We start from the raw sequence: 27,987 nt of genomic DNA, 5'->3' as shown, positions 1-27,987 counted from the left end.
CTCGCATGTACTCAGCCAAGTGAGGTTGTGATTGAGGTGGACTCAAGTGCTCTGAGCATGTGACATTTCAGGATTTTGTTGCGGCAGCAACAAATATTATACATTTTTGCTAAACAAATTGAACTTCAACTTTGGATTTTAAAAAGTGTTCTAGGTCTGCTTTACGGGATTACTTTTGTTTTCACTTTGTACCTACCTATGATGCAAACTTCAAAAGTCGCTCAAGCTGATTTACCATGCCAGGGTAAGTTTTTGCTATGTGTAATAACCAATAGCCTACTGTAATAGAGAATAATTTTGTATTTCTTGAGAGTACCTATCCCAAATGCCACAGAAAAAATGAACTATCTTCTTTGCATAAATCGCTCTGTGACTCAGGTTTACAGTAGGCTAGGCTGTATGAGATTCTTATCATTTCCCATACAGTAGCATTCATGAATCCTGTGGTGTTTAGGATCAGCTACCTGTTACGCATTGCTTTAAATTGAATGTTCGAAGTGCAATAATGACCAATAAATTGCACGGATGGCAATTTCTTACATATCTATCCTATTGGATTCAAAGATGCGGGGTGATCTCAGAAAATCGATGTTCTTCTATTCTACAATTTAGGGACGATATTCTTGATTTTAGGCTCAAAAGAAGTGCGAAATCCTCTCCCATGGTGTTGTCCATTTTATATTCCGCTGTGTTTTGTATGTTTGTTTATGTTCCCTGTTTTTGTGTTTGGAATGGCATGGTTAGCCATTTATTTCCCTTTATAGTTTATTCGCCTAAGCATGACCTTCATCCACATACCATATTTCTCTCCAAACGTTGCTTTTTTCTGTCACCAATTAGACATTGCTCTTGGGGGTGGGGGGGGGGGGGGTAGTCAACCCCTACTGTTGTATCATGTCAATTTCATTATAAGTCATTTTGCTCCCAAGTCAGATGTGCTCTTAAACTCCAGAGTGCACTCAGAGTGCGCTCGTATATTCATACCCGTTGTCAAATTGTCCATTCAGAAATGTTCGCTTTTGGCCGAGAAGTAGAGTTGATCCGAGCGCTCTGACCTCACAAGCTAACTGGCTAAAGTTGGCTAGCTTGCTAGCTACTTTTAACACAAATGAGAGAGAACCTCACTCTGACCATTTTACTCGCCCTAGCAGAGCTGTTAAGGATGTTTTCATGTTATCTAGAGAGTTTGTGACTGTGCTGCTGGCAACAATTGAATTAGGCTACGTTTTTGGGCGAAGTTTTTACTGACACCGGTCAACGGGGGTTGTGCGTTCGTAAATTCATCAGTTATTCTGCACTCTGGCACACTCAGACGAAAGTGCGCTGAACTCGGAGTAGATACTTCTCTCCCAGTCCGCAGAAGGAAAAGAGCCACTCGGACGGCGAGGTACAAGTGGAGAGATGACAGGAGGAGACCATAGGTCCTTTACTAACCATCAGCTAACCACCCTCACTAACCATAATTTGGTCTGCAAAGCTCACCGGGCAAAAGTGCTATAAATAAAAAATGAGGGTTTTTAACTAACGTTGACGACTAGATGGGTATTTGTTTATTTTCTAAGCTGACATATGGAGTTGTTTTAAGATGGTCATACTATGGATCATTTAGCTATTTGATTTAGAATTTTAGGACCCTTTTAGGTATAAAAAAAAATGAATAAATACATATTTGATCAAATATTGAATTTGGCCTTTACTACTATAGCCCAGAGAAACGCATTGAATAACACATTCATAAATGACAAAAAAGACAGTCAAAAAATTATTCATAAGAAACAAGGATTTTAAGTGCTTGTTCTATATCTAGGAGATATAAGAAAAGCTCAGGCGCAGGTTTTCATCAAGGATCTCTCTGTCCTTTGCTCAGATCATCTTTCCCTTGATCCTGACTAGTCTCCCTGTCCCTGCCGCTGAAAATCATCCCCACTGTAATGACCGATGCTGGAGATGTGAAGCAGGTACGGGGAGTCAAACATTTAATCAGGAACAGACAGGTAACAAAACAGGAACAGCGTCAGCACACGGGTAAACAACGACAAATGACAATTAATGCTGAAGCAGGGAACAAAGCGGGGAACTAGACATATATAGGGAAGGTAATGACAGAGGTGATTGAGTCCAGGTGAGTCCAATAATCACTGATGCACGTGACGGGGGGAAGGCAGGTGTGCGTAATGATGGTGGCAGGAGTGCGTAATGCTGGGGAGCCTGGCGCCTTCGAGCGCCAGGGAGGGGGAGCAGGAGCAGGCGTGACACCCACAGCACGGTGCTGCCACCACCATGCTTCACCGTATTGATGGTGCCAGGTTTCCACCAGATGATGCTTGGTATTCAGGCCAAAGAATTCAAACTTTGTTTCATCAGGACAAAGAATATTGTTTCTCATGTTCTGAGAGTCTTTAGATGCCTTTTGGCAAACTCCAAGCGGGCTGTCATGTGCCTTTTACTGAGGAGTGGCTTCCGTCTGTCCACTCTACAATAAAGGCCTGATTGGTGGAGTGCTGCAGAGATGGTTGTCCTTCTAGAAAGTTCTCCCATCTCCACAGAGGAGCTCTGTCAGAGTGACCATCAGGTTCTTGGTCACCTCCCTGACCAATCCCCTTCTCCCCCGATTGCTCAGTTCAGTCAGGCAGCCAGGTGTAGGAAGAGTCTTGGTGGTTCCAAACTTCTTCCATTTTAGAATGATGGAGGCCCCTGTGTTCTTGGGGACCTTCAATGATGAAGAAATGTTTTGGTACCCTTCCCCAGATCTGTGCTTTGACACATTTCTGTCTCAGAGCTCTACGGACAATTCCTTCGACCTCATGGCTTGGTTTTTGCTCTGACATGCACTGTCAACTGTGGGACCTTATATAGACAGGTGTGTGCCTTTGCAAATCATGTCCAATCAATTGAATTTACCACAGGTGGACTCCAAGGAAGTTGTAGAAACATCTCAAGGATGAACAATGGAAACAGGATACACCTGAGCTCAATTTTGAGTCTCATAGCAAAGGGTCTGAATACTTATGTAAATAAGGTATTTCTGTTTTCTATTTTTAATAAATATGCAAACATTTCTAAAAACCTGTTTCGCTTTGTCATTATGGGCTATATATATATATATTTATTCTTCACATATTTAACCCCTTTTTGGCTAGGCACAAAACTACCTTCAAACTTCCATTCATTTTTTTCCCCCGGTACCGGTTAACTTCAGATGAGCCCCGACACTTGTAGGGGTCGTAGAGCCGTGTTCGTTAGAGTCTTCCCTATCCATAGAGTGGTCATAGTTTGTAGGCTAGACGTTTTCGTGACAAGACTGATTTTCGGGATGTCTCATGGTCTGAAACACTGTTGTAGCTCGGCCACCTTTCACCACAGATGCGGAAGTGCGACATCGGCAGATGCAGTGGATTGAGGTAGCCTATATAATGAGTCAAATAACCACTAGGACCTAAACATAGGTAACAAACGTGGGTTGGTAGACACACTGGAGAGGTGGAAATTACTACACTTCCACGCTTGGATGTGGTCGCATCCGTGCGAGATACAAATTCTAGCTGGTCGCTTCACTCAACTTTCTAGTTTTGGGGGCAGCTAAACCATAATTAGGTCAGTGGAGTCTTGATTCCTGCATTAAAGTGTTTGCCCTGCCCCAGTTTCTCCCTTTCTCCCAACAAAAACAGTAGGCACAGTTGTCGTTTTGGTTTCAAGTTTCCCTTTCATCAGTGATTAGCCACAAGTGAATTAGCCTATGTGACAGCCTATTTGTACACAAAATATGTAAGTATATTAATCTCTGTTGAACAAAATAAATGTGCAATTCTGGAGCCCTATTTTGACAGCAACAAATTCATGCCAATCACTGGTCTCGGTATTGCACAACAAAATATCTGTATCGTGCATTCCTGCTTGGACATGTTAGATTAAACAATTTATTTATTGAATAAATCTTAAGTCTGTAGCCCTCCTATACTGTTTTTTAAATATATGGATAACATGGGTTCATGGTAGGTGTCACGTCCTGACCAGTAAGGGGCTGTTTGTTATTGTAGTTTGGTCAGGGCGTGGCAGGGGGTGTTTGTTTAGGGTGTTTCGGGGTTGTTTGGGTTATGTTCTATGTTAGTGTATTTCTATGTTATTTCTAGTTGGTCTATTTCTATGTGGTGTTTATTGGGTTGACCTTCAATTGGAGGCAGCTGCTTCTCGTTGCCTCATTGAAGGTCCTATTTATAGGGGTGTTTGTTCTATGGGGGTTTTTGGGTAGTTATTTCCTGGTTTAGTGTTTGTTGCACCTGACGGGACTGTTTGGAGTTGTTTGTTTTGTATACGTGTTTATTTTGTTTTTCCTTCTTCAAATAAAAAAGATGAGTATACATTTTCCCGCTGCGTTTTGGTCCACTCCTTACGACAATCGTGACAGTAGACCGACACTGAATTGTGTAGTCCTTTTCCAGTCTCCTTTTCACCTCATTTAAGACCTGATTTACTTAACAAAAGTGATATCTCAATAGGTGGTCCAGGTCAGACGTCATGGCACAAGTGGGGGGATGGATGGGCCTTTCCTCTAGTCTTCCTCAAGCAAGGGGGAGGCTGATGACATCACATTTGACCATCAGACCAAATCCTTGAATGCTCTACTCCTTGAAGCTTGCAGTTGTGTCTAAAAAACACACATATTTCACTACACTTTAGTGTATGTACTTTATAGTATTTATACTTGGGACATTGCTTTTCAACAGGAAAAGTTTAAAAAAAATCAGGAGTATGTGCCATGATCCCAAGGGAAATAGATCTATGGGAGTTTTTGAAATTCTCCTGAATTGAGAATATTGCTATATCCAACAAGCAGCAAATAATCTCCAGACCTACATAGATGAAATCGAGAAATGGTCCAACAAGTGGAGAACACAACTAAACCCCATATAAACCCAATTTGGTCTCTCAATGTGTCGAACTAACAACAAAATTAAAACATGTATGGACAAAACCAAAAGACAGAAAAAATTGCAAAGTCCCTGGGGGTGACATTCCAGCAAGAAATGAAATATATAACACACATTCAAAACCTTCAAACAGAAGGAAAAAAAGAGAATACCCCCCCCCCCAAAAAAAATAAATCCACTGTGTGGGAGGAGTACCGGAGCAGAGCCAACTAGGCTAAAGTACTGAAAGTGTATCAGAGCTACATCAAATCAAATTACAGTTTATTTGTCACATGCGCCGAATACAACAGGTGTATTCGTGAAATGCTTACTTACAAGCCCTTAACCAACAATGCAGTTTTAAGAAAAAATTGAAATAAAAAAATACGAATTACGGAGCAACAATAAAATAACAGTAGCGAGGCTATATACAGTGGGTTCCGGTACAGAGTCAGTGTGCGGGGGAACCGGTTAGTCGAGGTAATATGTACATGTAGGTAGAGATAAAGTGACTATGCATGGATAATAAACAGAGAATAGCAGCAGCTTAGAAATGGGAGGTGGTGTGGGGACAATGCAAATAGTCCGGGTAGCCATTTGATTAACTGTTCAAGAGTCTTATGGCTTGGGGGTAGAAGCTATTAAGAAGCTTTTTTGACCTAGACTTGGCGCTCCGGTGCCGCTTGCCGTGCGGTAGCAGAGAGAACAGTCTTTGACCAGTGTGGCTGGAGTCTTTGACAAGTTTTTGGGCCTTCCTCTGACACCGCCTGGTATAGAGGTCCGAGATGGCAGGAAGCTTGGCCCCAGTGATGTACTGGGCCGTACACACTACCCTCTGAAGTGCCTTGCGGTCGGAGGCCGAGCAGTTGCCATACTAGGCAGTGATGCAACCAGTGAGGATGCTCTCGATATAATTGTTTACGGATCTGATAGTCAGTCAGTCAAGACTCTTCTCAGTTGGTCAACCATTGCTCGGAGTACACATCCTGGTAATCTGTCTGGCCCTGCGGCCTTGTGAATGTTGATCTGTTTAACTCACATTGACTTACTCACATCGGCTACGGAAAGCGTGATCACACAGTCGTCCGGAACAGCTGATGCTCTCATGCATGCTTCAGTGTTGCTTGCCTCAAAGCAAACATAGAAGTTATTTTGTTCGTCTGGTAGGCTCGTGTCACTGGGCAGCTCGCGTGTCTTCCAGTACTCCTCGCCTGGACTCAAAAACAAACTACCAGTCATACAGAACACAACCATAGGAGCAGCCTAGCTTCTACCAAGCTACCCGTCAGCTACATACATGATACACTATATATACAAAATTAGTGGATTCGGCAATTTCAACCACACCCGTTGTTGACAGGTATATAAAATCGAGCACACAGCCAAGCAATCTCCATAGACAAACATTGGCAATAGATTGGCCTTACTGAAGAGCTCAGTGACTTTCACCAAAACCGTCATAGGATGCCACCTTTCCAACAAGTTATTTAGTAATATTTCTGCCCTGCTAGAGCTGCCCTGGTCAACTGTAAGTGCTGTTATTGTGAAGTGGAAACGTCTAGGAGCAACAACGGCTCAGCCATGAAGTGGTAGGCCACACAAGCTCACAGAACGGGATCACCGAGTTCTGAAGAGTGTAGCACGTAAAAATTGTCTGTTCTCGGTTGCAACACTCACTCCAATTTATCTCTGGAAGCAAAGTCAGCACAAGAACTGTTCGTCGGGAGCTTCATGAAATGGGTTTCGGCTGGAGTGGTATAAAGCTCGCTGCCATTGGACTCTGGAGCAGTGGAAACTCGTTCTCTGGAGTGATGAATCACACTTCACCACCTGACAGTCCGATGGACAAATCTGGGTTTGGCGGATGCCAGGAGAACGCTACCTGCCGCAATGCATAGGGACAACTGTAAAGTTTGATGGAGGAGGAATAATGGTCTGGGGCTGTTTTCCATGGTTCGGGCTTGGCCACTTAGTTCCAGTGAAGGGAAATCTTAACACTACAGCATACAATGACGTTCTAGACGATTCTGTGCTTTCAACTGTAAGGTTCTGAACAAACAGAGTAAAACTCAGGACAGCTAGTAAAGCTCAAACCAAGTTCACCCAATTGGTCAAACAGCTGAAAAGATAAAGACATGTTTCCACCAGCACAAGTATTTATACCCTCAATTTTGGTGGAGACAACTCCTTGCACATCTTGACAGGCAATACATCTCTGTTGCTAGACAGGAACTTAAGTGGTGTGTGTAATACATCTGTATCTTACCTGACCTCAGCCCAAATTCCTCACTCCTCCCTAATCCACGGCTATTCAACTTGATCAGTGACCACAACCAAGTGTTTGCAGTTTTCCTCACTCAGTAACTTTCCATATCCCTAGTTCTTTTTCACTCTCCATTGATCCCGCCATATACATTCCTTGTACATGTAATCATTAACTTCTAGTATAGCAAGTATTTCAAGCTAGAATCAAACACAACTTTGTGGCAAAAATTTGGGGATGGCCCTTTCCTGTTTCAGCATGACAATGCCCCTGTGCACAAAGCGATGTCAATACACAAATGGTTTGTCAAGATCGCTGTGGAAGAACTTGACTGGCCTGCTCAGAGCCCTGACCTCAACCCCATCGAACACCTTTGGGATGAAATGGAACGCCGACCGTGAGCCAGGCCTTATCGCCAAACATCAGTGCCCGACCTCACTAATGCTTTTGTGGCTGAATGGAAGCAATGCCCTGCAGCAATGTTCCAACATCTAAAGGAAAGCCTTCCCAGAACAATGGAGGCTGTTATAGCAGCAAAGGCGGGACCAACTCCATATTAATGTCCATGATTTTGGAATGAGATGTTCGACAAGCAAGTGTCCACATACTTTTTGACATGTAGTGTAGTTTCCCATGTAGCAAAAGTAGTGAATCTTATCGAGGAGTTGATTCCTAACAGAATCGAAGCTTGACACCCAGAAATGGGACTCCCCACCACTTATGCACAAGTTTGAAAATTTCTGTTAGAATGCCCTGTTTTTGTTTTGTCACACTCACAACTGCAAGCTATTTTCTGTAATTAGCTCACCATTAACTTGTAAATAATGATCTTGTTGTAAGTTTATTTTCCTGTAATAATAAATAAAAAGTTGTTGTCAGCTATGATATTGTCACGTCCTGACCAGCAGAGGGTGTTGTTGTGTAGTTTTTGGTCAGGACGTGGCAGAGTATGTCTGTGTATGTGTGTTTCTATGTGGGTCAGCTGGTTATCGTTGTTCCTGATTGGGAGTCATATAATTAGGAGTATGTTTGTCACTTGGGTTTGTGGGTGGTTGAGTTAACACTGCTATTTGTTTGTTCGTAAGTAGCCTGTTAGCATGTCGTGAGTGTTTATTGTTTTTCTGTGTATACTTTACTTATATATATTAAAAAGATGAGTATCCACATTCCGCGTGCAGTTTGGTCTCTTCAACATGGCTTCAACATTTATGACAGATATGGTCATTATTTGAACTGGCTAGCTAGCTAACAGGCTTGAAAATAACCAAAACATTGTTTAGACAGTTGCTTTTAGTTGCCTGGTTTGCTAGATTGACATAAACTTCATTCATTTTTAAAAGGATGGGTTTATTGGTGTTAAAATACAGCAGTTATGCTATTTTGGACCACCAGGTGTCAGGTGCGTCGTAAAAGCTAGACCAAGGCGCAGCGGGTATCATGCTCATCTTCTTTATTTATTATAAGAGAACATTTAAACAAAATATAAACGAACGCCAAACAACAGTTCCGTAAGGATACAAGCACTACACGAAAAACAACTACCCACAAAACCCAAAGGAAAACAGGCTGCCTAAGTATGGCTTCCAGTCAGAGACAACGAAAGACACCTGCCTCTGATTGGAAACCACACTCGGCCAAACCTGGAAAACAGAACATAGAAAATGAACTAGAACCAAAATCCCCTAGACAAAAAAAACCAAAACACAAAACAAACACCCCCCTACCACGCCCTGACCATACTACCATGACAAAAGACCCCTTTTCTGGTCAGGACGTGACACCAGGCTGCTGATGTCATGCAGCCGGTCGTTTTTGTGTTTATACATTTTCATAACGACAACGATAAGTATGATGTCCGATGACAATAGAATGTTTATGTCACTGCATGTCGACAGACATGTCAATAGACAAACTGAAAACCTGCCTTAAGTTGTATGGCAGGACAGTAACTTTTGCAACCAAATAGTTTTACTGTGCATGGTCGCACACAGACTTTTATGGTCACATAAGGTGCCAACGGTGGATTCAAAATATATTAGGCCTTTTCCTCATGTCATTTATATGCTCATTTGAGTCATGTCTTTGTCCAGTGTCCAATGTGTCATGTCTCCATTCCATACCTCTAAATAGACTACGCAGTGATCTAAGGCACTGCATCTCAGTGCAAGAGGTGTCACTACAGTCCCTGGTTTGAATCCAGGCTGTATCACATCCGGCTGTGATTGGGAGTTCCATAGGGCGGCGCACAATTGGCCCAGCGTCGTCCGGGTTTGGCCGGGGTAGGTCATCATTGTAAATAATAATTTTATTTTTAATTGACTTGCCTAGTTAAATAATATATATAAAATATATATATATTATAGCCTTATTATTAGAAAAGTATTACACATAGTGAAGAATGTTATTCATATAAAACAAATGTCATTTCTCAAGAACATTCAAATTTCCATGGCAGCCTTGTTCTCCTTTGAAATGTTATTTATTTTTTCAAGTAGATAACATAGATAACAATGTAAATGTTGTACCTTTTATAATCAGTGATCAATTATGTATGACATCTCTTTCATAGATGTCAGCAATATTCTCTTCATAAGCATTGTTCACACAGTTCATCTTTCTCTCTCAACAGTGAGGAGCCTAGCCAAGAAAAAGGAGGCAGATGCTGAAGACTTGCCTAATCTCTTCTGCTGTTTTTACAGGACACACAAGAAAGAGGCTGCGTAATAAGTCACCGGGAAGATAGAAGAACGTTTTACCCTTCTTACAAAAGTAGGGAGCCTACTTGCTAAGAAGGAGGCATATAGCTGGAGTCTTGACTCATCTCTACTGCTGCTTCTCAGGACACACAGGGGATATACTGTGTCACAAAGAAGGCTGCAGATGACATGGACAAGAGGCTGAACCCTAAAACAATGGAGGATTTTAAACTAATTCAAGCTACTTTCCCACTGATCTGAAGCTCCTGTGACAGAGTGGGTCCATGCAATGTTGAGGAGACAGAGAACTGACTCTCTTCTAAACGTTTTGCTGTGGTTTCTCTTCTTCATTGCCATGACAATGAAACAGGCTTATGGACCAGCCATTAGCAGTCCAGAAATTCACCAAATTGTGCAAACATTTATTAAGGAGGAAGCTCACAAGATGGTATCAAGATGTTTTCAGTATTAAAAAAAATCATATTACCTCATGAAATATACACTGAGTGTACGAAATATTAGGAACAGCTTCCTAATCTTGAATGGGGCAATTTTTTCCCCTCAGAACAGCCTCAATTTGTCTGTGCATGGACTCTACAAGGTGTCGAAAGCGTTTCACAGGGATGCTGGCCCATGTTGACTCCAATGCTTCCCCCAGTTGTGTCAAGTTGGCTGGATGTCTTTTGGGTGGTGGACCATTCTTGATACACACGGGAAACTGGTGAGCGTGAAAAACCCGACAGCGTTGCAATTTTTAACATACTCAAACCGGTGCGGCTGGAGCCTACTACCATGATTGAAGTGTATTTAACAAGTGATATTAATAAGGGATCATAGCTTTCACCTGGATTCACAGAGTCAGTCTATGTCATGGATAGAGCAGGTGTTCCTAATGTTATGTACACTCAGTGTATGATGGAATACAATGAAGTCGCTGTACAATCAACATCCATCTGTTACAGCACACATTTTCAATACTTTGACTGTTTGTTTTTATGTTTACATTATCTGTGTTGTAGCCTGTTATTTTCTGTCATATCAGGAATCATTTGATTGCAGACTGTACACCCCAACTTTAGCTGATTATAAGGTATGTGGTTTCTTTTTATGTGTTATTTCTGCATACCTAATACAGTCGCTAGTGAAAGCCTACACACCCCTTGCACAGTCTTCACATTTTGTTGTCTTAAAATGTTATCTAAAAGGGATTCAACTGGATTTTTTTCCTACAGATTTACACAACCTACTCCACATTTTCAAAGTGTAAGAAAATTATAGAACATTTCCCAAATGAATTAATCATTTAAAAAATAAGAAAATGTATTGATTGCGTATGTCTTCACATCCCAGAGTTAATAATTGGTGGAAGCACCATTGGCAGCCATTACAGCATTGAATAATTTGGAATAAAATTCAACTAACCTTGCACAACTCTTAGGGCAACATATATCCATTGTTTTTGTCCAAATTACTCAAGATAATATAAGTAAATTTGGTTGGGAATTGTTGACGGACAGCTGTACTCAAACCTTTTCTCAGATTTTCAAGAAAATTTAAGCCAGGTCTGAGACTAAACCAATCATAAACACTCAACACCTATTGGAAAGTCATTCTGGTGTGTCTTTGGTATAAACAATCATACCCATACCACGATGCTGCCATCATAATACTTGAAAATACAGAGGATCAACAATATTGCATTCACTTAACATTACTGGCCTGTATGACAAACTGAAAAGAAGGAAGCCTGTATTAAAAAATACACTCAAAATCATCCATTCTGTTTGCAACAAGATCGTTAGGTAATACTGTCGTGGAAATTCCGTACTGAGAGAGACTTGGTCATTTCTTCAAACAATCCTCTTTATTTAATATCGATGAATTATTGCAGTAATGAAGCAGTCAATCCAACAGTCTTGACTGTCGAACTGAGTGCTTAACTTTTACAGAAATGCAGAGTTGTATATATAGTAGACCTAAAAATGCATTCATGGCTCCACCCTTCCCATGCATACTAAGGGCCATCATAAGCCACTCTGGGTTCATTTCCTGGTCATCTGCCTCTGGTGTTATTATTAACCCCACCATGTCTTAGTTTCCCAGATGCCAGGATATTTAGGAATACTGAGGCCTTTGTTCTGCTCCTCCAGGCTATCTCTATCTCGACTAAACATACACCATATCTTGTCTATGGAATGCAGGCTTAATCAGACTGGAGACATATGTCTCACATGCACCACTAATCCTAGAATGAAATGTGTCTGTTTGTTTTTTTTAATCACCGAGACATCAATCAATTGTCAGCTTCAAGCTATCTCCAGTAAAACCCATGTCCTCAACGCCGAGACTAGCTGCAGGAAGCTAGAGTGGACACCATAAAACTCAGCCTTAGCAGGCCAGTCTTTACTCTTAGTTAAATATATAATCGTTAACTATTAATATGAAACAAAATCAGGTAAGTATCTAATTTTTCTATCACACAACACAGAAAATCATTTTTTGGCCTGAGTTAAAAACGATAGTTTTGTTTCAAATCCAATACAACACAACAAAGAGTGAACCTTCTGTATTGTAAAGTATTGTGGTGGCAGCATCATGTTATTGGTATGCTTATCACCGGCAAGGACTGGGGAGTTTGTCAGGATCAAAATAAATATGAAAGAAGCAAAGCCCAGGTAAAAAGTTAAAGGACGTCATGATACTTAACCCTGGGATAGTTTAATTTTTCAGTGGGTCAATTACTCAAATTGTCGGCATCAAGTAATTGTCTCTGGCCCCCTTGGGGGAGTGATGAGCTCTACAGCAGTCTCACAACTCAATCGCTGGTTGAAAACTGTTTTCTGCCCCTCTCGAAAGATCGAATTTGTAGATAATTGGCCCTCTTTCTGGGACTCACCCAAAAACAGGACCAAGCCTGGTCTGCTGAGGAGTGACGGACTCCATCCTAGCTGGAGAGGTGCTCTCATCTTATCTATCAACATAAACAGGGCTCTAACTCCTCTAGCTCCACAATGAGAGAGGGTGCAGGCCAGACAGCAGGCTGTCAGCTTAGTGGAGTCTGCCACTAGCACAGTCAGGGTAGTCAGCTCAGCTATCCCCATTGAGACTGTGTCTGTGCCTCAATGTAGGTTGAGCAAAGCTAAACATTGCGGTGTTCGCCTTAGCAATCTCACTGGAATTAAGACCTCCATTCCTGTCATTTTTAAAATATATGTTTTTATTTTATTTATTTATTTATTTCACCAGGTAGACTAGTTGAGAACAAGTTCTCATTTACAATTGCGACCTGGCCAAGATAAAGCAAAACAGTTCGACACATACAACAACACAGAGATACACATGGAATTAACAAACCTAGAGTCAATAATACAGTAGAAAAAATGAGGAAGGATAAGGGAGGTAAGGCAATAAATAGGCCATGGTGGCGAAGTAATTACAATATAGCAATTAAACACTGGAATGGTAGATGTGCAGAAGATGAATGTGCAAGTAGAGATACTGGGGTGCAAAGGAGCAAGATAAATAAATAAATACAGTATGGGGATGAGGTAGTTGGATGGGCTATTTACAGATGGGCGTTGCTCTGTTCAGCTGGTGCTTAAAGCTAGTGAGGGAGATATGAGTCTCTAGCTTCAGTGATTTTTGCAGTTCGTTCCAGTCATTGGCAGCAGAGAACTGAAAGGAAAGGCAGCCAAAGGAAGAATTGGCTTTGGGGGTGACCAGTGAGATATACCTGCTGGAGCGCGTACTACGGGTGGGTGCTGCTATGGTGACCAGTGAGCTGAGATAAGGCGGGACTTTACCTAGCAGAGACTTGTAGATGACCTGGAGCCAATGGGTTTGGCGGCGAGTATGAAGCAAGGGCCAGCCCACGAGAGCGTACAGGTCGCAGTGGTGGGTACTATATGGGGCTTTGGTGACAAAATGGATGGCACTGTGATAGACTGCATCCAATTTGTTGAGTAGAGTGTTAGAGGCTATTTTGTAAATGACATCGCCGAAGTCGAGGATCGGTAGGATGGTCAGTTTTACAAGGGTATGTTTGGCAGCATGAGTGAAGGATGCTTTGTTGCGAATTTGGAAGCCGATTCTAGATTTAACATTGGATTGGAGATGCTTAATGTGAGTCTGGAAGGAGAGTGTACAGTCTAACCAGACACCTAGGTATTTGTAGTTGTCCACATATTCTAAGTCAGAACCGTCCAGAGTAGTGCTGCTGGGCGGGCGGGCAGGTGCGGGCAGCGATCAGTTGAATAGCATACATTTAGTTTTACTTGCATTTAAGAGCAGTTGGAGGCCACAGAAGGAGAGTTGTATGGCATTGAAGCTCGTCTGGAGGTTAGTTAACACAGTGTTCAAAGAAGGGCCAGAGGAATGCAGAATGGTGTCGTCTGCGTAGAGGTGGATCAGAGAATCACCAGCAGCAAGAGCGACATCATTGATGTATACAGAGAAGAGAGTCGGCCCGAGAATTGAACCCTGTGGCACCCCCATAGAGACTGCAAGAGGCAATCGTTTGAGAAACCAAGGCTGTTGAGTCTGCCGATAAGAATGTGGTGATTGACAGAGTCGAAAGCCTTGGCCAGGTCAATGAATACGGCTGCACAGTAATGTCTCTTATCGATGGCGGTTATGCTATTGTTTAGGACCTTGAGCGTGGCTGAGGTGCACCCATGACCAGCTCTGAAACCAGATTGCATAGCGGAGAAGGTACGGTGGGATTCGAAATGGTCGGTAATCTGTTTGTTAACTTGGCTCTCGAAGAAAGGCAGGGTAGGATAGATATAGGTCTGTAGCAGTTTGGGTCTAGAATGTCTCCCCTTTTGAAAAGGGGGATGACTGCGGCAGCTTTCCAATCTTTGGGAATCTCAGATGATAGGAAAGAGAGGTTGAACAGGCTAGTATTAGGGGTTGCAACAATTTCGGCAGATCATTTTAGAAAGAGAGGGTCCAGATTGTCTAGCCCGGCTGATTTGTAGGTGTCCAGATTTTGCAGCTCTTTCAGAACATCAGCTATCTGGATTTGGGTGAAGGAGAAATGGGGGAGGCTTGGGCGAGTTGCTGTGGTGGGTGCAGGGCTGTTGATCGGGGTAGGGGTAGCCAGGTGGAAAGCATGGCCAGCCGTAGAAAAATGCTTATTGAAATTCTCAATTATAGTGGATTTATCGGTGGTGACAGTGTTTCCTAGCCTCAGTGCAGTGGGCAGCTGGGAGAAGGTGCTCTTATTCTCCATGGACTTTACAGTGTCCCAGAACTTTTTGAGTTTGTGCTACAGGATGCAAATTTCTGCTTGAAAAGCTAGCCTTAGCTTTCCTAACTGCCTGTGTATATTGGTTCCTAACTTCCCTGAAAAGTTGCATATCACAGGGGCTAATCGATGCTAATGCAGAACGCCACAGGATGTTTTTGTGCTGGTCAAGGGCAGTCAGGTCTGAAGAGAACCAAGGGATATATCTGGTCCTGGTTCAAACATTTTTGAATGGGGCATGCTTATTTAAGATGGTGAGGAAGGCACTTTTAAAGAATAACCAGGCATCCTCTACTGACGGGATGAGGTCAATATCATTCCAGGATACCCGGGCCAGGTCGATTAGAAAGGCCTGCTCGCAGAAGTGTTTTAGGGAGCGTTTGACAGTGATGAGGGGTGGTCTTTTGACCGCAGACCCATTACGGATGCAGGCAATGAGGCAGTGATCGCTGAGATCTTGGTTGAAAACAGCAGAGGTGTATTTGGAGGGCAAGTTGGTTAGGATGATGTCTATGAGGGTGCCCGTGTTTACGGATTTGGGGTTGTACCTGGTGGGTGATAATTTGTGTGAGATTAAGGGCATCAAGCTTAGATTGTAGGATGGCCGGGGTGTTAAGCATATCCCAGTTTAGGTCACCTAGCAGCACGAGCTCCGAAGATAGATGGGGTGCAATCAATTCACATATGGTGTCCAGGGCACAGCTGGGGGCAGAGGGTGGTCTATAGCAAGCGGCAACAGTGAGAGACTAGTTTCTGGAAAGGTGGATTTTTAAAAGTAAAAGCTCGAATTGTTTGGGTACAGACCTGGATAGTAAGACAGAACTCTGCAGGCTATCTCTGCAGTAGATTGCAACACCACCCCCTTTGGCAGTTCTATCTCGTCGGAAAATGTTAATGTTAGATCCCTCACTTTCAAAGCAGTCATAGTCAATGAACTAATCACTGATCATAATCTTCATGTGATTGGCCTGACTGAAACATGGCTCAAGCCTGATTAATTTACTGTGTTAAATGAGGCCTCTCCTCCTGGTTACACTAGTGATCATATCCCGCAAAGGCAGAGGTGTTGGTAACATTTACGGCAGCAAATTTCAATAATTCAAAAAAAGACTGCGTTTTCATCTTTTGAGCTTCTATGCACCCTACTCAATCATTTTGTATAGCTACTGTTTACAGGCCTCCTGGGCCTTATACAGTGTTCCTCACTGAGTTCCCTGAATTCCTATCGGACCTTCTAGTCATGGCAGACCCACTCCAAAAGGCTTTCGGAGCCGTCATCGACTTAGTGGGTCACTGGACCTACTCATTGCCAAAGTCATACCCTGGATCTAGTTTTGTCCCGTGAAATAAATATTTTAGGTCTAAATGTTTTTCCTCATAATCCTGGACTATCAGACCACCATCTTATTACGTTTGCAATCACAGCAAATAATCTGCTCAAACCCCAACCAAGGATCATCAAAAGCCGTGCTATAAATTCTTGGACAACTCAAAGATTCCTTGATGCCATTCTAGACTCCCTCCACCTACCCAAGGACATCGGAGTACAAAAATTGGTTAACCACCTAACTGAGGATCTAAATGTAACCTTGCATAATACCCTAAATGCAGTCGCACCCCTAAAAACCAAAAACATTTGTCACAAGAAATGTTCTCCCTGGTATACAGAAAATATCCGAGCCCTGAAGCAAGCTTCCAGAAAATTGGAACGGAAATGACGCTCCACCAAACAGGAAGTCTTCCGACTAGCTTGGAAAGACAGTACCGTATAATATCGAAGAGCCCTCACTTGTGCTTAATCATCCTATTTTTCCAACCTAATTGAGGAGAATAAGAACAATCCCACATTTCTTTTTGATACTGTTGCAAAGCTAACTAAAAAGCAGCATTCCCCAAGAGAGGATGGCTTTCACTTCAGCAGTGATGAATTAATGAACTTCTTCGATGAAAAGATCATGATCATTAGAAAGCAAATTACGGACTCCTTTTTCAATCTGCATATTTCTCCAAAACTCACTAAAAGTGGCAGTCAAACTTGAAAAAGTCAAACTTGACCCGGAAAATGTAAAAAACTATTGGCCTATATCGAATCTCCAATTCCTCTCAAACATTTTAGAAAAAAACTGCATTCCTGAAGACAAATAATGTATACGAAACGCTTCAGTCTGGTTTTAGACCCCATCATAGTGGAGTGGGTGTTCTGGGCAGGGTGGCAGGACTGACGAGACGTGGGGCTGGAGACAGGGACCAGTCAGAACGGACGGAACTGTAGCGGAGAGAAAACGGCGTCATGCAAGGGAAAACGGGCACAACATGGAAACAGGCTCTATGCATGAGCCAATGGCTAAAATGCAGACTGCATGAGCCAATGGCTAAAACGCAGACTGAATGAGCAGAGGCTACGATCTGGCAGCGGCAGGGCTGAGTATTTATAGAGGTCTTGATTATGGAATAGGTTGCAGCTGGTGGGGATCTGCTCTGACTCCAGCACACCTGTCTCCGCCGAGAGAGAGAGAGAGAGAGAGAGAGAGAGAGAGAGAGGCGCGGCAGGTCAAGAAGACACAGGATGAGCAGTAGAGGGGCGTGGCAGGAGCAGATGTAACACAGGGTCATGTTTCGGAGGACGCATGGCTCTCGACCGTCGCCTCTCCCTAGACCGTACAGGAGTTGCAGCGATTGAATAATACTGTAACTACCAATTGGATATCACAAAATTGGGTGGTAAAAAGTACCAAAAACTTATAAAAAATTCTAACCTGAAATGTCTTTGTGTCAATAAATATTCAACCACTTTGTTAGGGCAAGCCTAAATAAGTTCAGAAATAATTTGCTTAACAAGTCACATAAATTGCATAGTTGATTTTTGGATGACTATTTCATCTCTGTACCCCACATATACAATTATCATATTGGGGCAGGCAGGTAGCCTAGTGGTTAGAGCTTTGGACTAGTAGCCGAAAGGTTGCAAGATCAAATCCCTGAGCTGACGAGGTAAAAATCTGTTGTTCTGAACAAGGCAGTTAACCCAATGTTCCTAGGCTGTCATTGAAAATAAGAATGTGTTCTTAACTGACTTGCCTAGTTAAATAAAGGTAAAATAAATAAAATCTGTAAGGTGAATTTCAAACACAGATTCAAAGACCAGGGATGTTTTCCAATGCCTCGCAAAGAAGGGCACCTATTGGTAGATGGGTAAAAAAAACTGACATTTAATATCCCTTTGAGCATGGTCATTAAAAACACTTTGGATTTCCTTCATAACTCATTTCACCATAAGGCCCATGGTGACTTTAAAACAGTCACAGATTTTAATGGCTGTGATAGAAAACTGAGGATGGATCAACAACATTGTAGTTACTCCTCAATACTAACCTAATTGACAGAGCGAAAAGAAGGAAGCCTGTACAGAATAAAAAATATTCCAAAACATGCACCCTGTTTGCACCAAGGCACTAAAGTAATAGTGCAAAAAAATGTGGCAAAGCAATTCACTTTTTGTCCCGATTACATTTTATGTTTGGGGCAAATCGAATAAAACACAGTACTGAGTACCACTCTCAATATTTTCAAGCATAGTGGTGGATGCATCATGTTATGGGTATGCTTGGAATCTTTAAAAACTCCACAGTTCTTCAGGATGAAAATTAAATGCAATTGAGCTAAACACAGGCAAAATCCTAGAGGAAAACCTGGTTCAGTCTGCTTTCCACCAGACACTGGGAGACGAATTCACTTTTCAGCAGGACAATAACCTAAAACACAAGGCCACATCTACACTGGAGTTGCTTACCAAGACAACAGTGAATGTTCCAGATTGGCTGAGTTACAGATTTGACTTAAATCTGCTTGAAAATGGCAAGACCTGAAAATTGTTGTCTAGCAATGATCAACAACCAATTTGACAGAGCTTGAAGGATTTTGAAAATAATAAATCAGAACATTTTGCACAGTCCAGGTGTGGAAAGCTCATAGAAACTTACCCAGAAAAACTCATAGCTGTAATCGTTGCCAAAGGTGATTCTAACATGTATTGACTCAGGGGGTTGAATATTTATCTAATCAAGATATATTACTGTTTTATTTTTCATATATTTCTTTACAAATGTTACAATTTGTCTTCCACTTTGACATTAGTGTATTTTGTGTAGATCATTGAAAAAATTGAGAATTAAATCAATTTTAATCCCACTTTGTAACACAACAAAATGTGGAGAAGGTCAAGGGGTGTGTCACGTTGGTATAAAGGGATCGGGAGACAGGCGCGGGGTTTTTATTTCCCTAAGTTACAGCGTGCCATGTAACGGCACGGGGACGAAGACCAAACAAACATGTATACAAAACACAGGGTTGAGCCCCAAACAAAAGAGCGAGGAGTACCTCAAATAAATACACAAGCGCAAAATGATACCACACGGGAGGAGACCTGCAATCATCTGCGCAATACACGTGGCACGAAAGCCAAAACAACACAGCACAGGTACTCGCACGACCAACGGACATTGAAACAATAATCGACAGCCCAATGAGGAAATAAAGGGCACATTTATACAAACACAATCAGTGAGGAATTGAAACCAGGTGTGCGCAATGACACAGTTCAGTGCAGCCTAGAAGGCTGGTGATGTCGACCACCGAAAATGGTGAACAGAATGAGCAGTGCTAGTCCATGACAGGGGTGCGAATACTTTCTGAAGGCACTGTATGTTGCCCCAAGAGCTGTACAAAGTTGGTATAATCTTATTCAGAATTATTCACGGCTGTAGTGGCTGCCAAAGGTGCTTCCACCAAGTATTAACTCTGGGGTGTAAAGACATATGCAATCAAGACATCTTCGTTTTTCTAAAATTATTAATTTATTTGGGAAATGTTCTGTCATTTTCTTTCTCTTTGAAAATGTGGAGTAGGTTGTGTAAATCTGTAGGAAAAAATCCAGTTGACTTTTAAGGCAGCAAAATGTGAAGCCTGTGCAAGGGGTGTGTAGGCTTTCACTAGGCACTGAATAGGATAAAATTATGGAGACATAGTAAATGACACTCACTGCGCTGAAGGTTAGACAGTTAGACACAATATTGAATTATAATTGTTGGAATTTATCATCCTGGGTTAGTTAACTGAACTGTTTTGTCCATGCACAAACCTGATTATTTATTTTCATTTATATAATGGGCTTATAACTCAAAGCATTTTACATTCCATGAAGGTAACTCTCGTCTCTCACCACCAAAGAAAGATACATATTTCGATCTGTTAAATCTTGTCTGGATTCTTTCAGATGTTTTACATCCATTGTTTGAGTTTCATATTATCCCCTCATCTCCTCAGCAGAAATGCCCCAGGTCCACACTCACATGCTTTACAACAGAAGTGAAAGTCCTGATGTTAGAATATGGGAAACGTTCCTCATCCTTACACCAGAAAAGACTAACCAAACGACTGACTGAATTGACGTCCTTGATAAAACAGGTAAGCCAATCAGTGTGAGGGAAACACAGGCCAGCTGCATTTGAGGTGCATTGGGATGTTTCTGATTCTACTTCGTCCTTTGGCTGTATAGTTTAATTCCAGCTATAGAGCATATTGTTGTCTAGGTGAAAATGATGGAGAGAGTCTGAATAGCTAATTTGTTACTGTTTGCTTATACTATTGTTATTCTCAGACAGTTCTCACACATTTGTTTAACATTTTCCATCTCTGTTTATAAGAGAAACATAAGCCTCATGTCACCATTGACTAATAGCATGATTATTTTAAGATAAAAAAAAAACATCTCAATGGAATAGTTTTGAAATTCCAGCGCTACTAAGGCTGCGTTTACACAGGTAGCCCAATTCTGATCTTTTGCCCATTATTGGGAAAATAGCTGGTCGGATTGTTCAGAAGACCAATTAGCACTGGGATTCGAACCGACAAGCCTCCGGTTGCTGGCCCCTATCTCTAATATATACTAATCAACTGAAATTCCAAACTTGGAACAAGCAAACAGTGCATTTGGAAAGTATTCAGACCCATTGACTTTTTCCATATTTTTGTTACGTTACAGCCTTATTCTAAAATGGATTAAATAAAGTTTTTTCAATCTACACACAATGCCCCATAACGACAAAGCGAAAACAGATTTTTTTTAAATGTATGCAAATGTAATAAAGGTAAAAACTGAAATACCTTATTTACATAAGTATCCAGACCCTTTGCTATGAGACTCGAAATTGAGCTCAGATGCATCCTGTTTCCATTGATCATCATTGATCATCTATCTACAACTTCATTGGAGTCCACCTGTGGTAAATTTAATTGATTTGACAGTGCATTGCAGGGCAAAAACCAAGCCATGAGGTCAAAGGAATTGTCCGTAGAGCTCAGAGACAGGATTGTGTCGAGGCACAGATCTGGGGAAGGATACCAAAACATTTCTGCAGCATTGAAGGTCCCTAAGAACACAGTGGCCTCCATCATTCTTAAATGGAAGAAGTTTGGAACCTCCAAGACTCTTCCTACAGCTGGCCGCCCGGCCAAACTGAGCAATTGGGCGAATGGCCTTGGTCAGGGAGGTGACCAAGAACCCGATGGTCACTCTGACAGAGCTCCACAGTTCCTCTGTGGAGTTGGGAGAAACTTCCAGAAGGACAACCATCTCTGCAGCACTCCACCAATCAGGCCTTTATGATAGAGTGGCCAGACGGAAGTCACTCCTCAGTAAAAGGCTTATGACAGCCTGCTTGGAGTTTGCCAAAAGACACCTAAAGGCTCACAGACCATGAAAAACAAGAAGAATCAAGGCTTTAGTCGCTGCCAAAGGTTCTTCAACAAATTACTGAATAAAGGGTCTGAATACATGTACATTTCATTATTCAGTTTAGTATTTTTTATAAATGTGCACATACATTTCTAAAAACCTGTTTTTGCTTTGTCATTACGTATTATGTTTAGATTGATGAGGAGAAACAAAACAATTTAATCCATTTTAGAATAAGGCTGTAACATAACAAAACATGGAAAAAGTCAAGGGGTCTGAATACTTTCCAAATGCACTGTGTATCCTGTCCCGTTTGATCTACAGTCATGGCATTTTAATTTTGTACATATATGCAGCCCCTCATGAGCATCAAGTTTCCTATGAGGACCTATGCCTATGAAATTTTCCCCAAATTATACTTTTTGTCCCACATCAAACTTTGAACAAGCATATCTCCTGCCCATTTGATCTGCAGCCCATGTAATTTTGTATATACAGTACCAGTCAAAAGTGTGGACACACCTAATCATTCCAGGGATTTTATTTATTTGTACTATTTTTTACATTGTAGAATAATAGTGGAGACATTTGAGATGGTGAAGCAAAAGCAGCCAACAAGAACTCAGCATATGTGGGAACTCATACAAGACTGTTGGAAAAGCATTCCAGGTTAAGCTGGTTGAGAGAATGCCAAGAGTGTGCAAAGCTGTCATCAAGGCAATGGGTGGCTACTTTGAAAAATCTAGAATATATTTTAATATTTAATATATTTGTTTAATACTTTTTTGGTTACTACATGATTCCATATGTGTTATTTCATAGTTTTGATGTCTTCACTATTATTCTACAATGTATAAAGTTTAACAAATAAAGAAAAACTCTTGAATGAGTAGGTGTGTCCAAACTTTTGACTGGTACTGACTGTACTTGTACCCATTTGTAAGGTCTGTCGTCAGGAATGGACCAAGGCGCAGCGGGAATGTGGATACTCATATTTTTAAGAAACTCAAGTAAAGCATCCACAGGAAAAAAACTATAAACACGACAGCAACAGTTTTGCAGGCTAACAAACGCAGTGCAAAAACAACTACCCACAACCCCAAAGAAAAACACACACCTGTTTATAGGACTCCCAATCAAAGGCAACTCAACACACCTGCCTTCAATTGGGAGTCCAACAACCCACTCACATGTAACACAAAAATCTCTGCCACGTCCTGACCAAAACTAATACAATTGCTCACTCTGCTGGTCAAGACGTGACAGTACCCCCCCCCCCTAAAGGTGCAGACCCCGGAATGCACCTTAAAAAAGAAAACACAAAAAATCCCCAATACCCCAACAAAACCAATAAACAATACCCCCTAAACAATAAGGGAGAGAAGGGAGGGTGGCTGCCGTCAACGACGGCACTGTGCTACACCCTCCCTCCCCAACCCACCTATCCTGGAGGTGGCTCAGGTGCGGGACGTGAACCTCGCTCCACCTTCGGCGTCGCCCACTTCGGTGGCGCCGATAGCTGCGCCGGATAGACGGGCCACTCGGGCTGACCCTGGCAGACGGGCCACTCGGGCTGGGCCGGAGGACAGGCGGGCCACTCGGGCTGGGCCGGAGGACAGGCGGGCCACTCGGGCTGGACCGGAGGACAGGCGAGGCACCCTGGCAGATCTGGGCAGATGGGCCACTCTGGCAGATCCGGGCAGGCGGGAGAATCTGGCAGCTCCGGGCAGTCGGGCCACTCTGGCAGCTCCGGGCAGTCGGGCCACTCTGGCAGCTCCGGGCAGTCGGGCCACTCTGGCAGCTCCGGGCAGTCGGGCCACTATGGCAGCTCCGGGCAGTCGGGCCACTCTGGCTGATCCGGGCAGACGGGCCACTCTGGCATCTCCGGGCAGACGGGCCACTCTGGCCGCTCCTGACTAGCGGGCGGCTCTGGCAGCTCCTGACTGGCGGGCAGCTCTGGCAGCTCCTGACTGGCGGGCAGCTCTGGCGACTCCTGACTGGCGGGCAGCTCTGGCGACTCCTGACTGGCGGGCAGCTCTGGCGACTCTTGACTGGCGGGCAGCTCTGGCGACTCTTGACTGGCGGGCAGCTCTGGCGACACTTGACTGGCGGGCAGCTCTGGCAGCTCCTGACTGGCGAGGCTGGGCTGACGCACTAGACGCCTGATGCGTGGGGCTGGTACTGGACGTGCCAGCCTGGAGACATGCACCTCCATGCTAGTGCGTATAGCGGGAAACACCGGACCGTAGAGGCGCACTGGCGGTCTTGAGCGCAGGGTTGGCATCACCCCTTCAGGCTCGATGCTCACTTCGCCCTGGCACATGCGGGGCGCTGGTACAGGGCGGACTAGGCTGTGCGTGCGTATAGACGAGATAGTGCGCACCTCAGCAAAACATGGCGCCTCCACCTCATATGCTCCTCCATGTAATCACGGGTAGCTGGCTTACGGCTCTCCCTTGGCCTAGCCAAACTACCAGTGTGCCCCCCCCAAAACAATGATTGGGGGTGCCTCTCGGGCTTCCTACCCAGCCGTGTTCCCTCATACCGCTGCCGTTGGTTCTTCTGTCCTCCTGCTTCCGCTCTTCTGAGTGCCTCCACCTGTTCCCATGGGAGGCGATCCCTTCCAGCCAGGATCTCCGCCCATGTGTAGGATCCCTTGCCATTCAGGATATCCTCCCATGTCCATGAGTCCATAACGCTGTACTCCTGTGGCTCCTTCCTCCTCCGCTGCTTGGTCCTTTTGTGGTGGGTAGTTCTGTAAGGTCTGTCGTCAGGAATGGACCAAGGCGCAGCGGGAATGTGGATACTCATATTTTTAACAAACTCAAGTAAAGCATCCACAGGAAAAAAACTATAAACACGACAGCAACAGTTTTGCAAGCTAACAAACGCAGTGCAAAACAACTACCCACAACCCCAAAGAAAAACACACACCTGTTTATAGGACTCCCAATCAAAGGCAACTCAACACACCTGCCTTCAATTGGGAGTCCAACAACCCACTCACATGTAACACAAAAATCTCTGCCACGTCCTGACCAAAACTAATACAATTGTTCCCTCTGCTGGTCAGGACGTGACACCATTAAACTCTGCCCGTTATATTTTCCGCAAATTATACTTTTTTTTCAATACAATTCATTTTTGTAATTAAATGCTGCTGCTCTTCCTTCCTATATGATTTGATGACACTACATAACTGCCTGGTCTTTTGTCACCAAACTTTGCGCAATGATTGACCACATGGTGGCTTAAATGTGGCTATGGTGTTCTTGGCCCCCTGGAATTGCTGCTTGTAGCTATATTTTATTCATAACTGATATTCAGATTTAGACCAAAAAAGTTAAGCATAACACCACTTCGCAAAAGCTTTGATGACATATCTGCCTGTTCAATAAACTAATTTCTAATCGCACTTCTTTTCATTGTTGACTCAAGTATGAAGTTGGCAACCTTGGTTAATGGTTAAAAAGACTGACAAAAAAATTCATGGCTGGCATTAAATGTAACAGTATAGCTTCCGTCCCTCTCCTCGCCCCAACCTGGGCTTGAACCAGGGACCCTCTGCACACATCAACAACTGACACCCACGAAGTATCGTTACCCATCGCGCCACAAAAGCTGCAGCCCTTGCAGTGCAAGGGGAACAACTACTTAAGGTCTCAGAGCGAGTGATGTCACCGATTGAAACGCTATTAGCGCGCACTACCGCTAACTAGCTAGCCATTTCACATTGGTTACATAAGCAAATGAACATAAATGTGCCTGCATTAGATATTCTCAACATAGTATTTTTTTTGGCGAGTACTTGATAATCATTTAAGGTGAGTATTCAAACAGTGAAATAATTTAAACTGCCCTAGTAACGCCTTACATGCCTACTGTGGAGGTTATTTGCATAAGTGTAAATGATAGACACTGGTGGATCGATGTGAATATTTAACTGTCAATTCATTGACATCGACCATTATGTTACTATCAGTATAGTCTGATCTCACTGGCTCTCTCTCTTTCTGTGTATTCTAACTAGTACTTAAAATATTAGCATTATTGCATTATTATAATATTAAAATAATGATTTCTCTGTCTTTCTCTCACTTGCTGTATCATAGAGCCTCTCTTTTTTGACTATGTATACCTATGTTGTGAGTGTTTTCCTCTTTGTATTGCAGAAGGATGGTGCCAACTGTCCAAAGTGTGAGGTCCACAGAGAACAGGCAGCAAATGATTTCTTAACAACATTACAAGGAATTCTGGAGTGGATGAACAATCAGGGGTCTCAGCAGCCAGCCAGCCACTGAGATGTACACACCCATAGCTAGGGACATCCAAGGACTCACATAAGAGCAGAAAGCTACCTGAACAATTGCTAGATGTAGCAAAATACTATATACACTACCGTTCAAAAGTTTGGGGTCACTTAGAAATGTCCTTGTTTTTGAAAGAAAAGCACATTATTTGTCCATTAAAATAACATCAAATTGATCAGAAATACAGTGTAGACATTGTTAATGTTGTAAATGACTATTGTAGCTGGAAACGGCAGATTCTTTATGGAATATCTACATAGTCGTACAGAGGCCCATTATCAGCAATCATCACTCCTGTGTTCCAACCCGCAAAACACCAGTCTCAACATCAACAGTGAAGAGGGATGTTCGTCTTCTAGGCAGAGTTCCTCTGTCCAGTGTCTGTGTTCTTTTGCCCATCTTAATCTTTTCTTTCTATTGTCCAGTCTGAGATATGGCTTTTTCTTTGCAACTCTGCCTAGAAGGCCAGCATCCCGGAGTCACCTCTTCACTGTTGATGTTGAGACTGGTGTTTTGTGGGTACTATTTAATGAAGCTGCCAGTTGAGGACTTGTGAGGTGTCTGTTTCTCAAACTAGACACTCTAATGAACTTGTCCTCTTGCTCAGTTGTGCACCGGGGCCTCCCAGTCCTCTTTCGACTTTGGTTAGAGCCGGAGGAAATGGCAGCAGTTTTACGGGCGCCCAACCAATTGTGCTATTATGTGGGGGTTTTCCGTGTTATTCGTAACTTATTTTGTACATAATGTTTCTGCCACCATATCTTACGGCAAAAAAGAGCTTCTGGATATCAGGACAGTGATCACTTACCTCGGATTACGCTACGATTTTTTCTTCAACAAGCCGGACGCACAGGACATACTCCGAATACCTGACAAGGCCAACATCCCCATTATTGGCAAGAGGAAGAGACGCAGGTACAGAGGACACAGGGCGGGGTGCCTTGTAAGGATCTGCAGAAGGTGAGTGGGAAAGCTGCCGTTACCGTCAATATTATTTGCCAACGTGCAATCATTGGACAATAAATTAGACGAGGTACAATCACGAATATCCTACCAACGGGACATCAAAAACTGTAACATCTTATGTTTCACGGAATTGTGGCTGAATGATGACATGGATATTCAGCGAGCGGGATATACGCTGCATTGGCTAGATAGAACAGCTCCGATAAGACGGGGGGGGGGCTGTCTGTGCATATTTGTAAACAACAGCTGGTGTATGAAATCTAAGGAAGTCTCTAGATTTTGCTCGCCTGAAGTAGAGTATCTTATGATAAACTGCAGACCACACTATTTGCCAAGAGAGTTTTCATCTTTACTTTTCGTGGCTGTTTATTTACCACCACAGACGGATGCTGGCACAAAGACCACACTCAGTCAGCTGTATAAGGAAATAAGCAAACAGGAAACTGCTCATCCAGAGGACGCACTCCTAGTGGCCGGAAACTTTACTGCAGGGAAACTTAAATCAGTTCTACCTAATTTCTGTCAGCATGTTAAATGTGCAACCAGAGGGAAAGAAATTCTAGTTCACCTGTACTCCACACACAGAGTCGCGTACAAAGCTCTCCCTCGCCCTATATTTGGTAAATCTGACCACAATTCTATCCTCCTGATACCTGCTTACAAGCAAAAATTAAAGCAGGAAGCACCAGTGACTCAGTCTATAAAAAAGTGGTCAGATGAAGCAGATGCTAAACTACAGGACTGTTTTGCTATCACAGACTGGAACATGTTCCTGGGATTCTTCCGATGGCATTGAGAAGTACACCACATTAGTCACTGGCTTTATCAATAAGTGCATCGAGGACGTCGTCCCCACAGTGACTG

The 27,987-nt window shown here is 43.0% G+C and overlaps 1 protein-coding gene across 3 annotated transcripts; it reads left to right on the top strand.

Annotated features, from left to right (window-relative positions):
- Position 1: 1 nt before the first annotated feature.
- On the top strand, positions 2 to 26,304 carry il15l (interleukin 15, like). 3 transcript variants are annotated; one of them, XM_045724403.1, is made up of 5 exons: positions 2 to 244; positions 9,800 to 10,314; positions 10,909 to 10,956; positions 20,437 to 20,577; positions 26,020 to 26,304. In XM_045724403.1, exons 2-5 carry the CDS (start codon positions 10,156 to 10,158, stop codon positions 26,146 to 26,148), a joined length of 477 nt encoding a protein of 158 aa, XP_045580359.1. In that variant the 5' UTR covers positions 2 to 244; positions 9,800 to 10,155; the 3' UTR covers positions 26,149 to 26,304. The 3 variants fall into 3 exon arrangements, with proteins under 3 accessions (XP_045580359.1, XP_045580360.1, XP_045580361.1); XM_045724404.1 differs by having other exon boundaries at positions 5 to 244; positions 9,870 to 10,314; XM_045724405.1 differs by lacking the exon at positions 2 to 244 and having other exon boundaries at positions 9,805 to 10,314; positions 20,440 to 20,577.
- The last annotated feature ends 1,683 nt before the right edge of the window (positions 26,305 to 27,987 follow it).

Source organism: Salmo salar, chromosome ssa09 (assembly GCF_905237065.1).
Source record: "Salmo salar chromosome ssa09, Ssal_v3.1, whole genome shotgun sequence".
Taxonomy (NCBI): domain Eukaryota; kingdom Metazoa; phylum Chordata; class Actinopteri; order Salmoniformes; family Salmonidae; genus Salmo; species Salmo salar.
This window is presented reverse-complemented; position numbering and strand designations above follow the sequence as displayed.

What these genes read in the sequence shown, in the direction of transcription:
- il15l (XM_045724403.1), top strand. Translation starts at nt 10,156, where the DNA reads ATGTTGAGGAGACAGAGAACTGACTCTCTTCTAAACGTTTTGCTGTGG. An exon ending in AGGAGGAAGCTCACAAGATG is followed by an intron (nt 10,315 to 10,908) that starts GTATCAAGATGT and finishes CTGTCATATCAG; the next exon opens with GAATCATTTGATTGCAGACT. An exon ending in CAACTTTAGCTGATTATAAG is followed by an intron (nt 10,957 to 20,436) that starts GTATGTGGTTTC and finishes TCATCTCCTCAG; the next exon opens with CAGAAATGCCCCAGGTCCAC.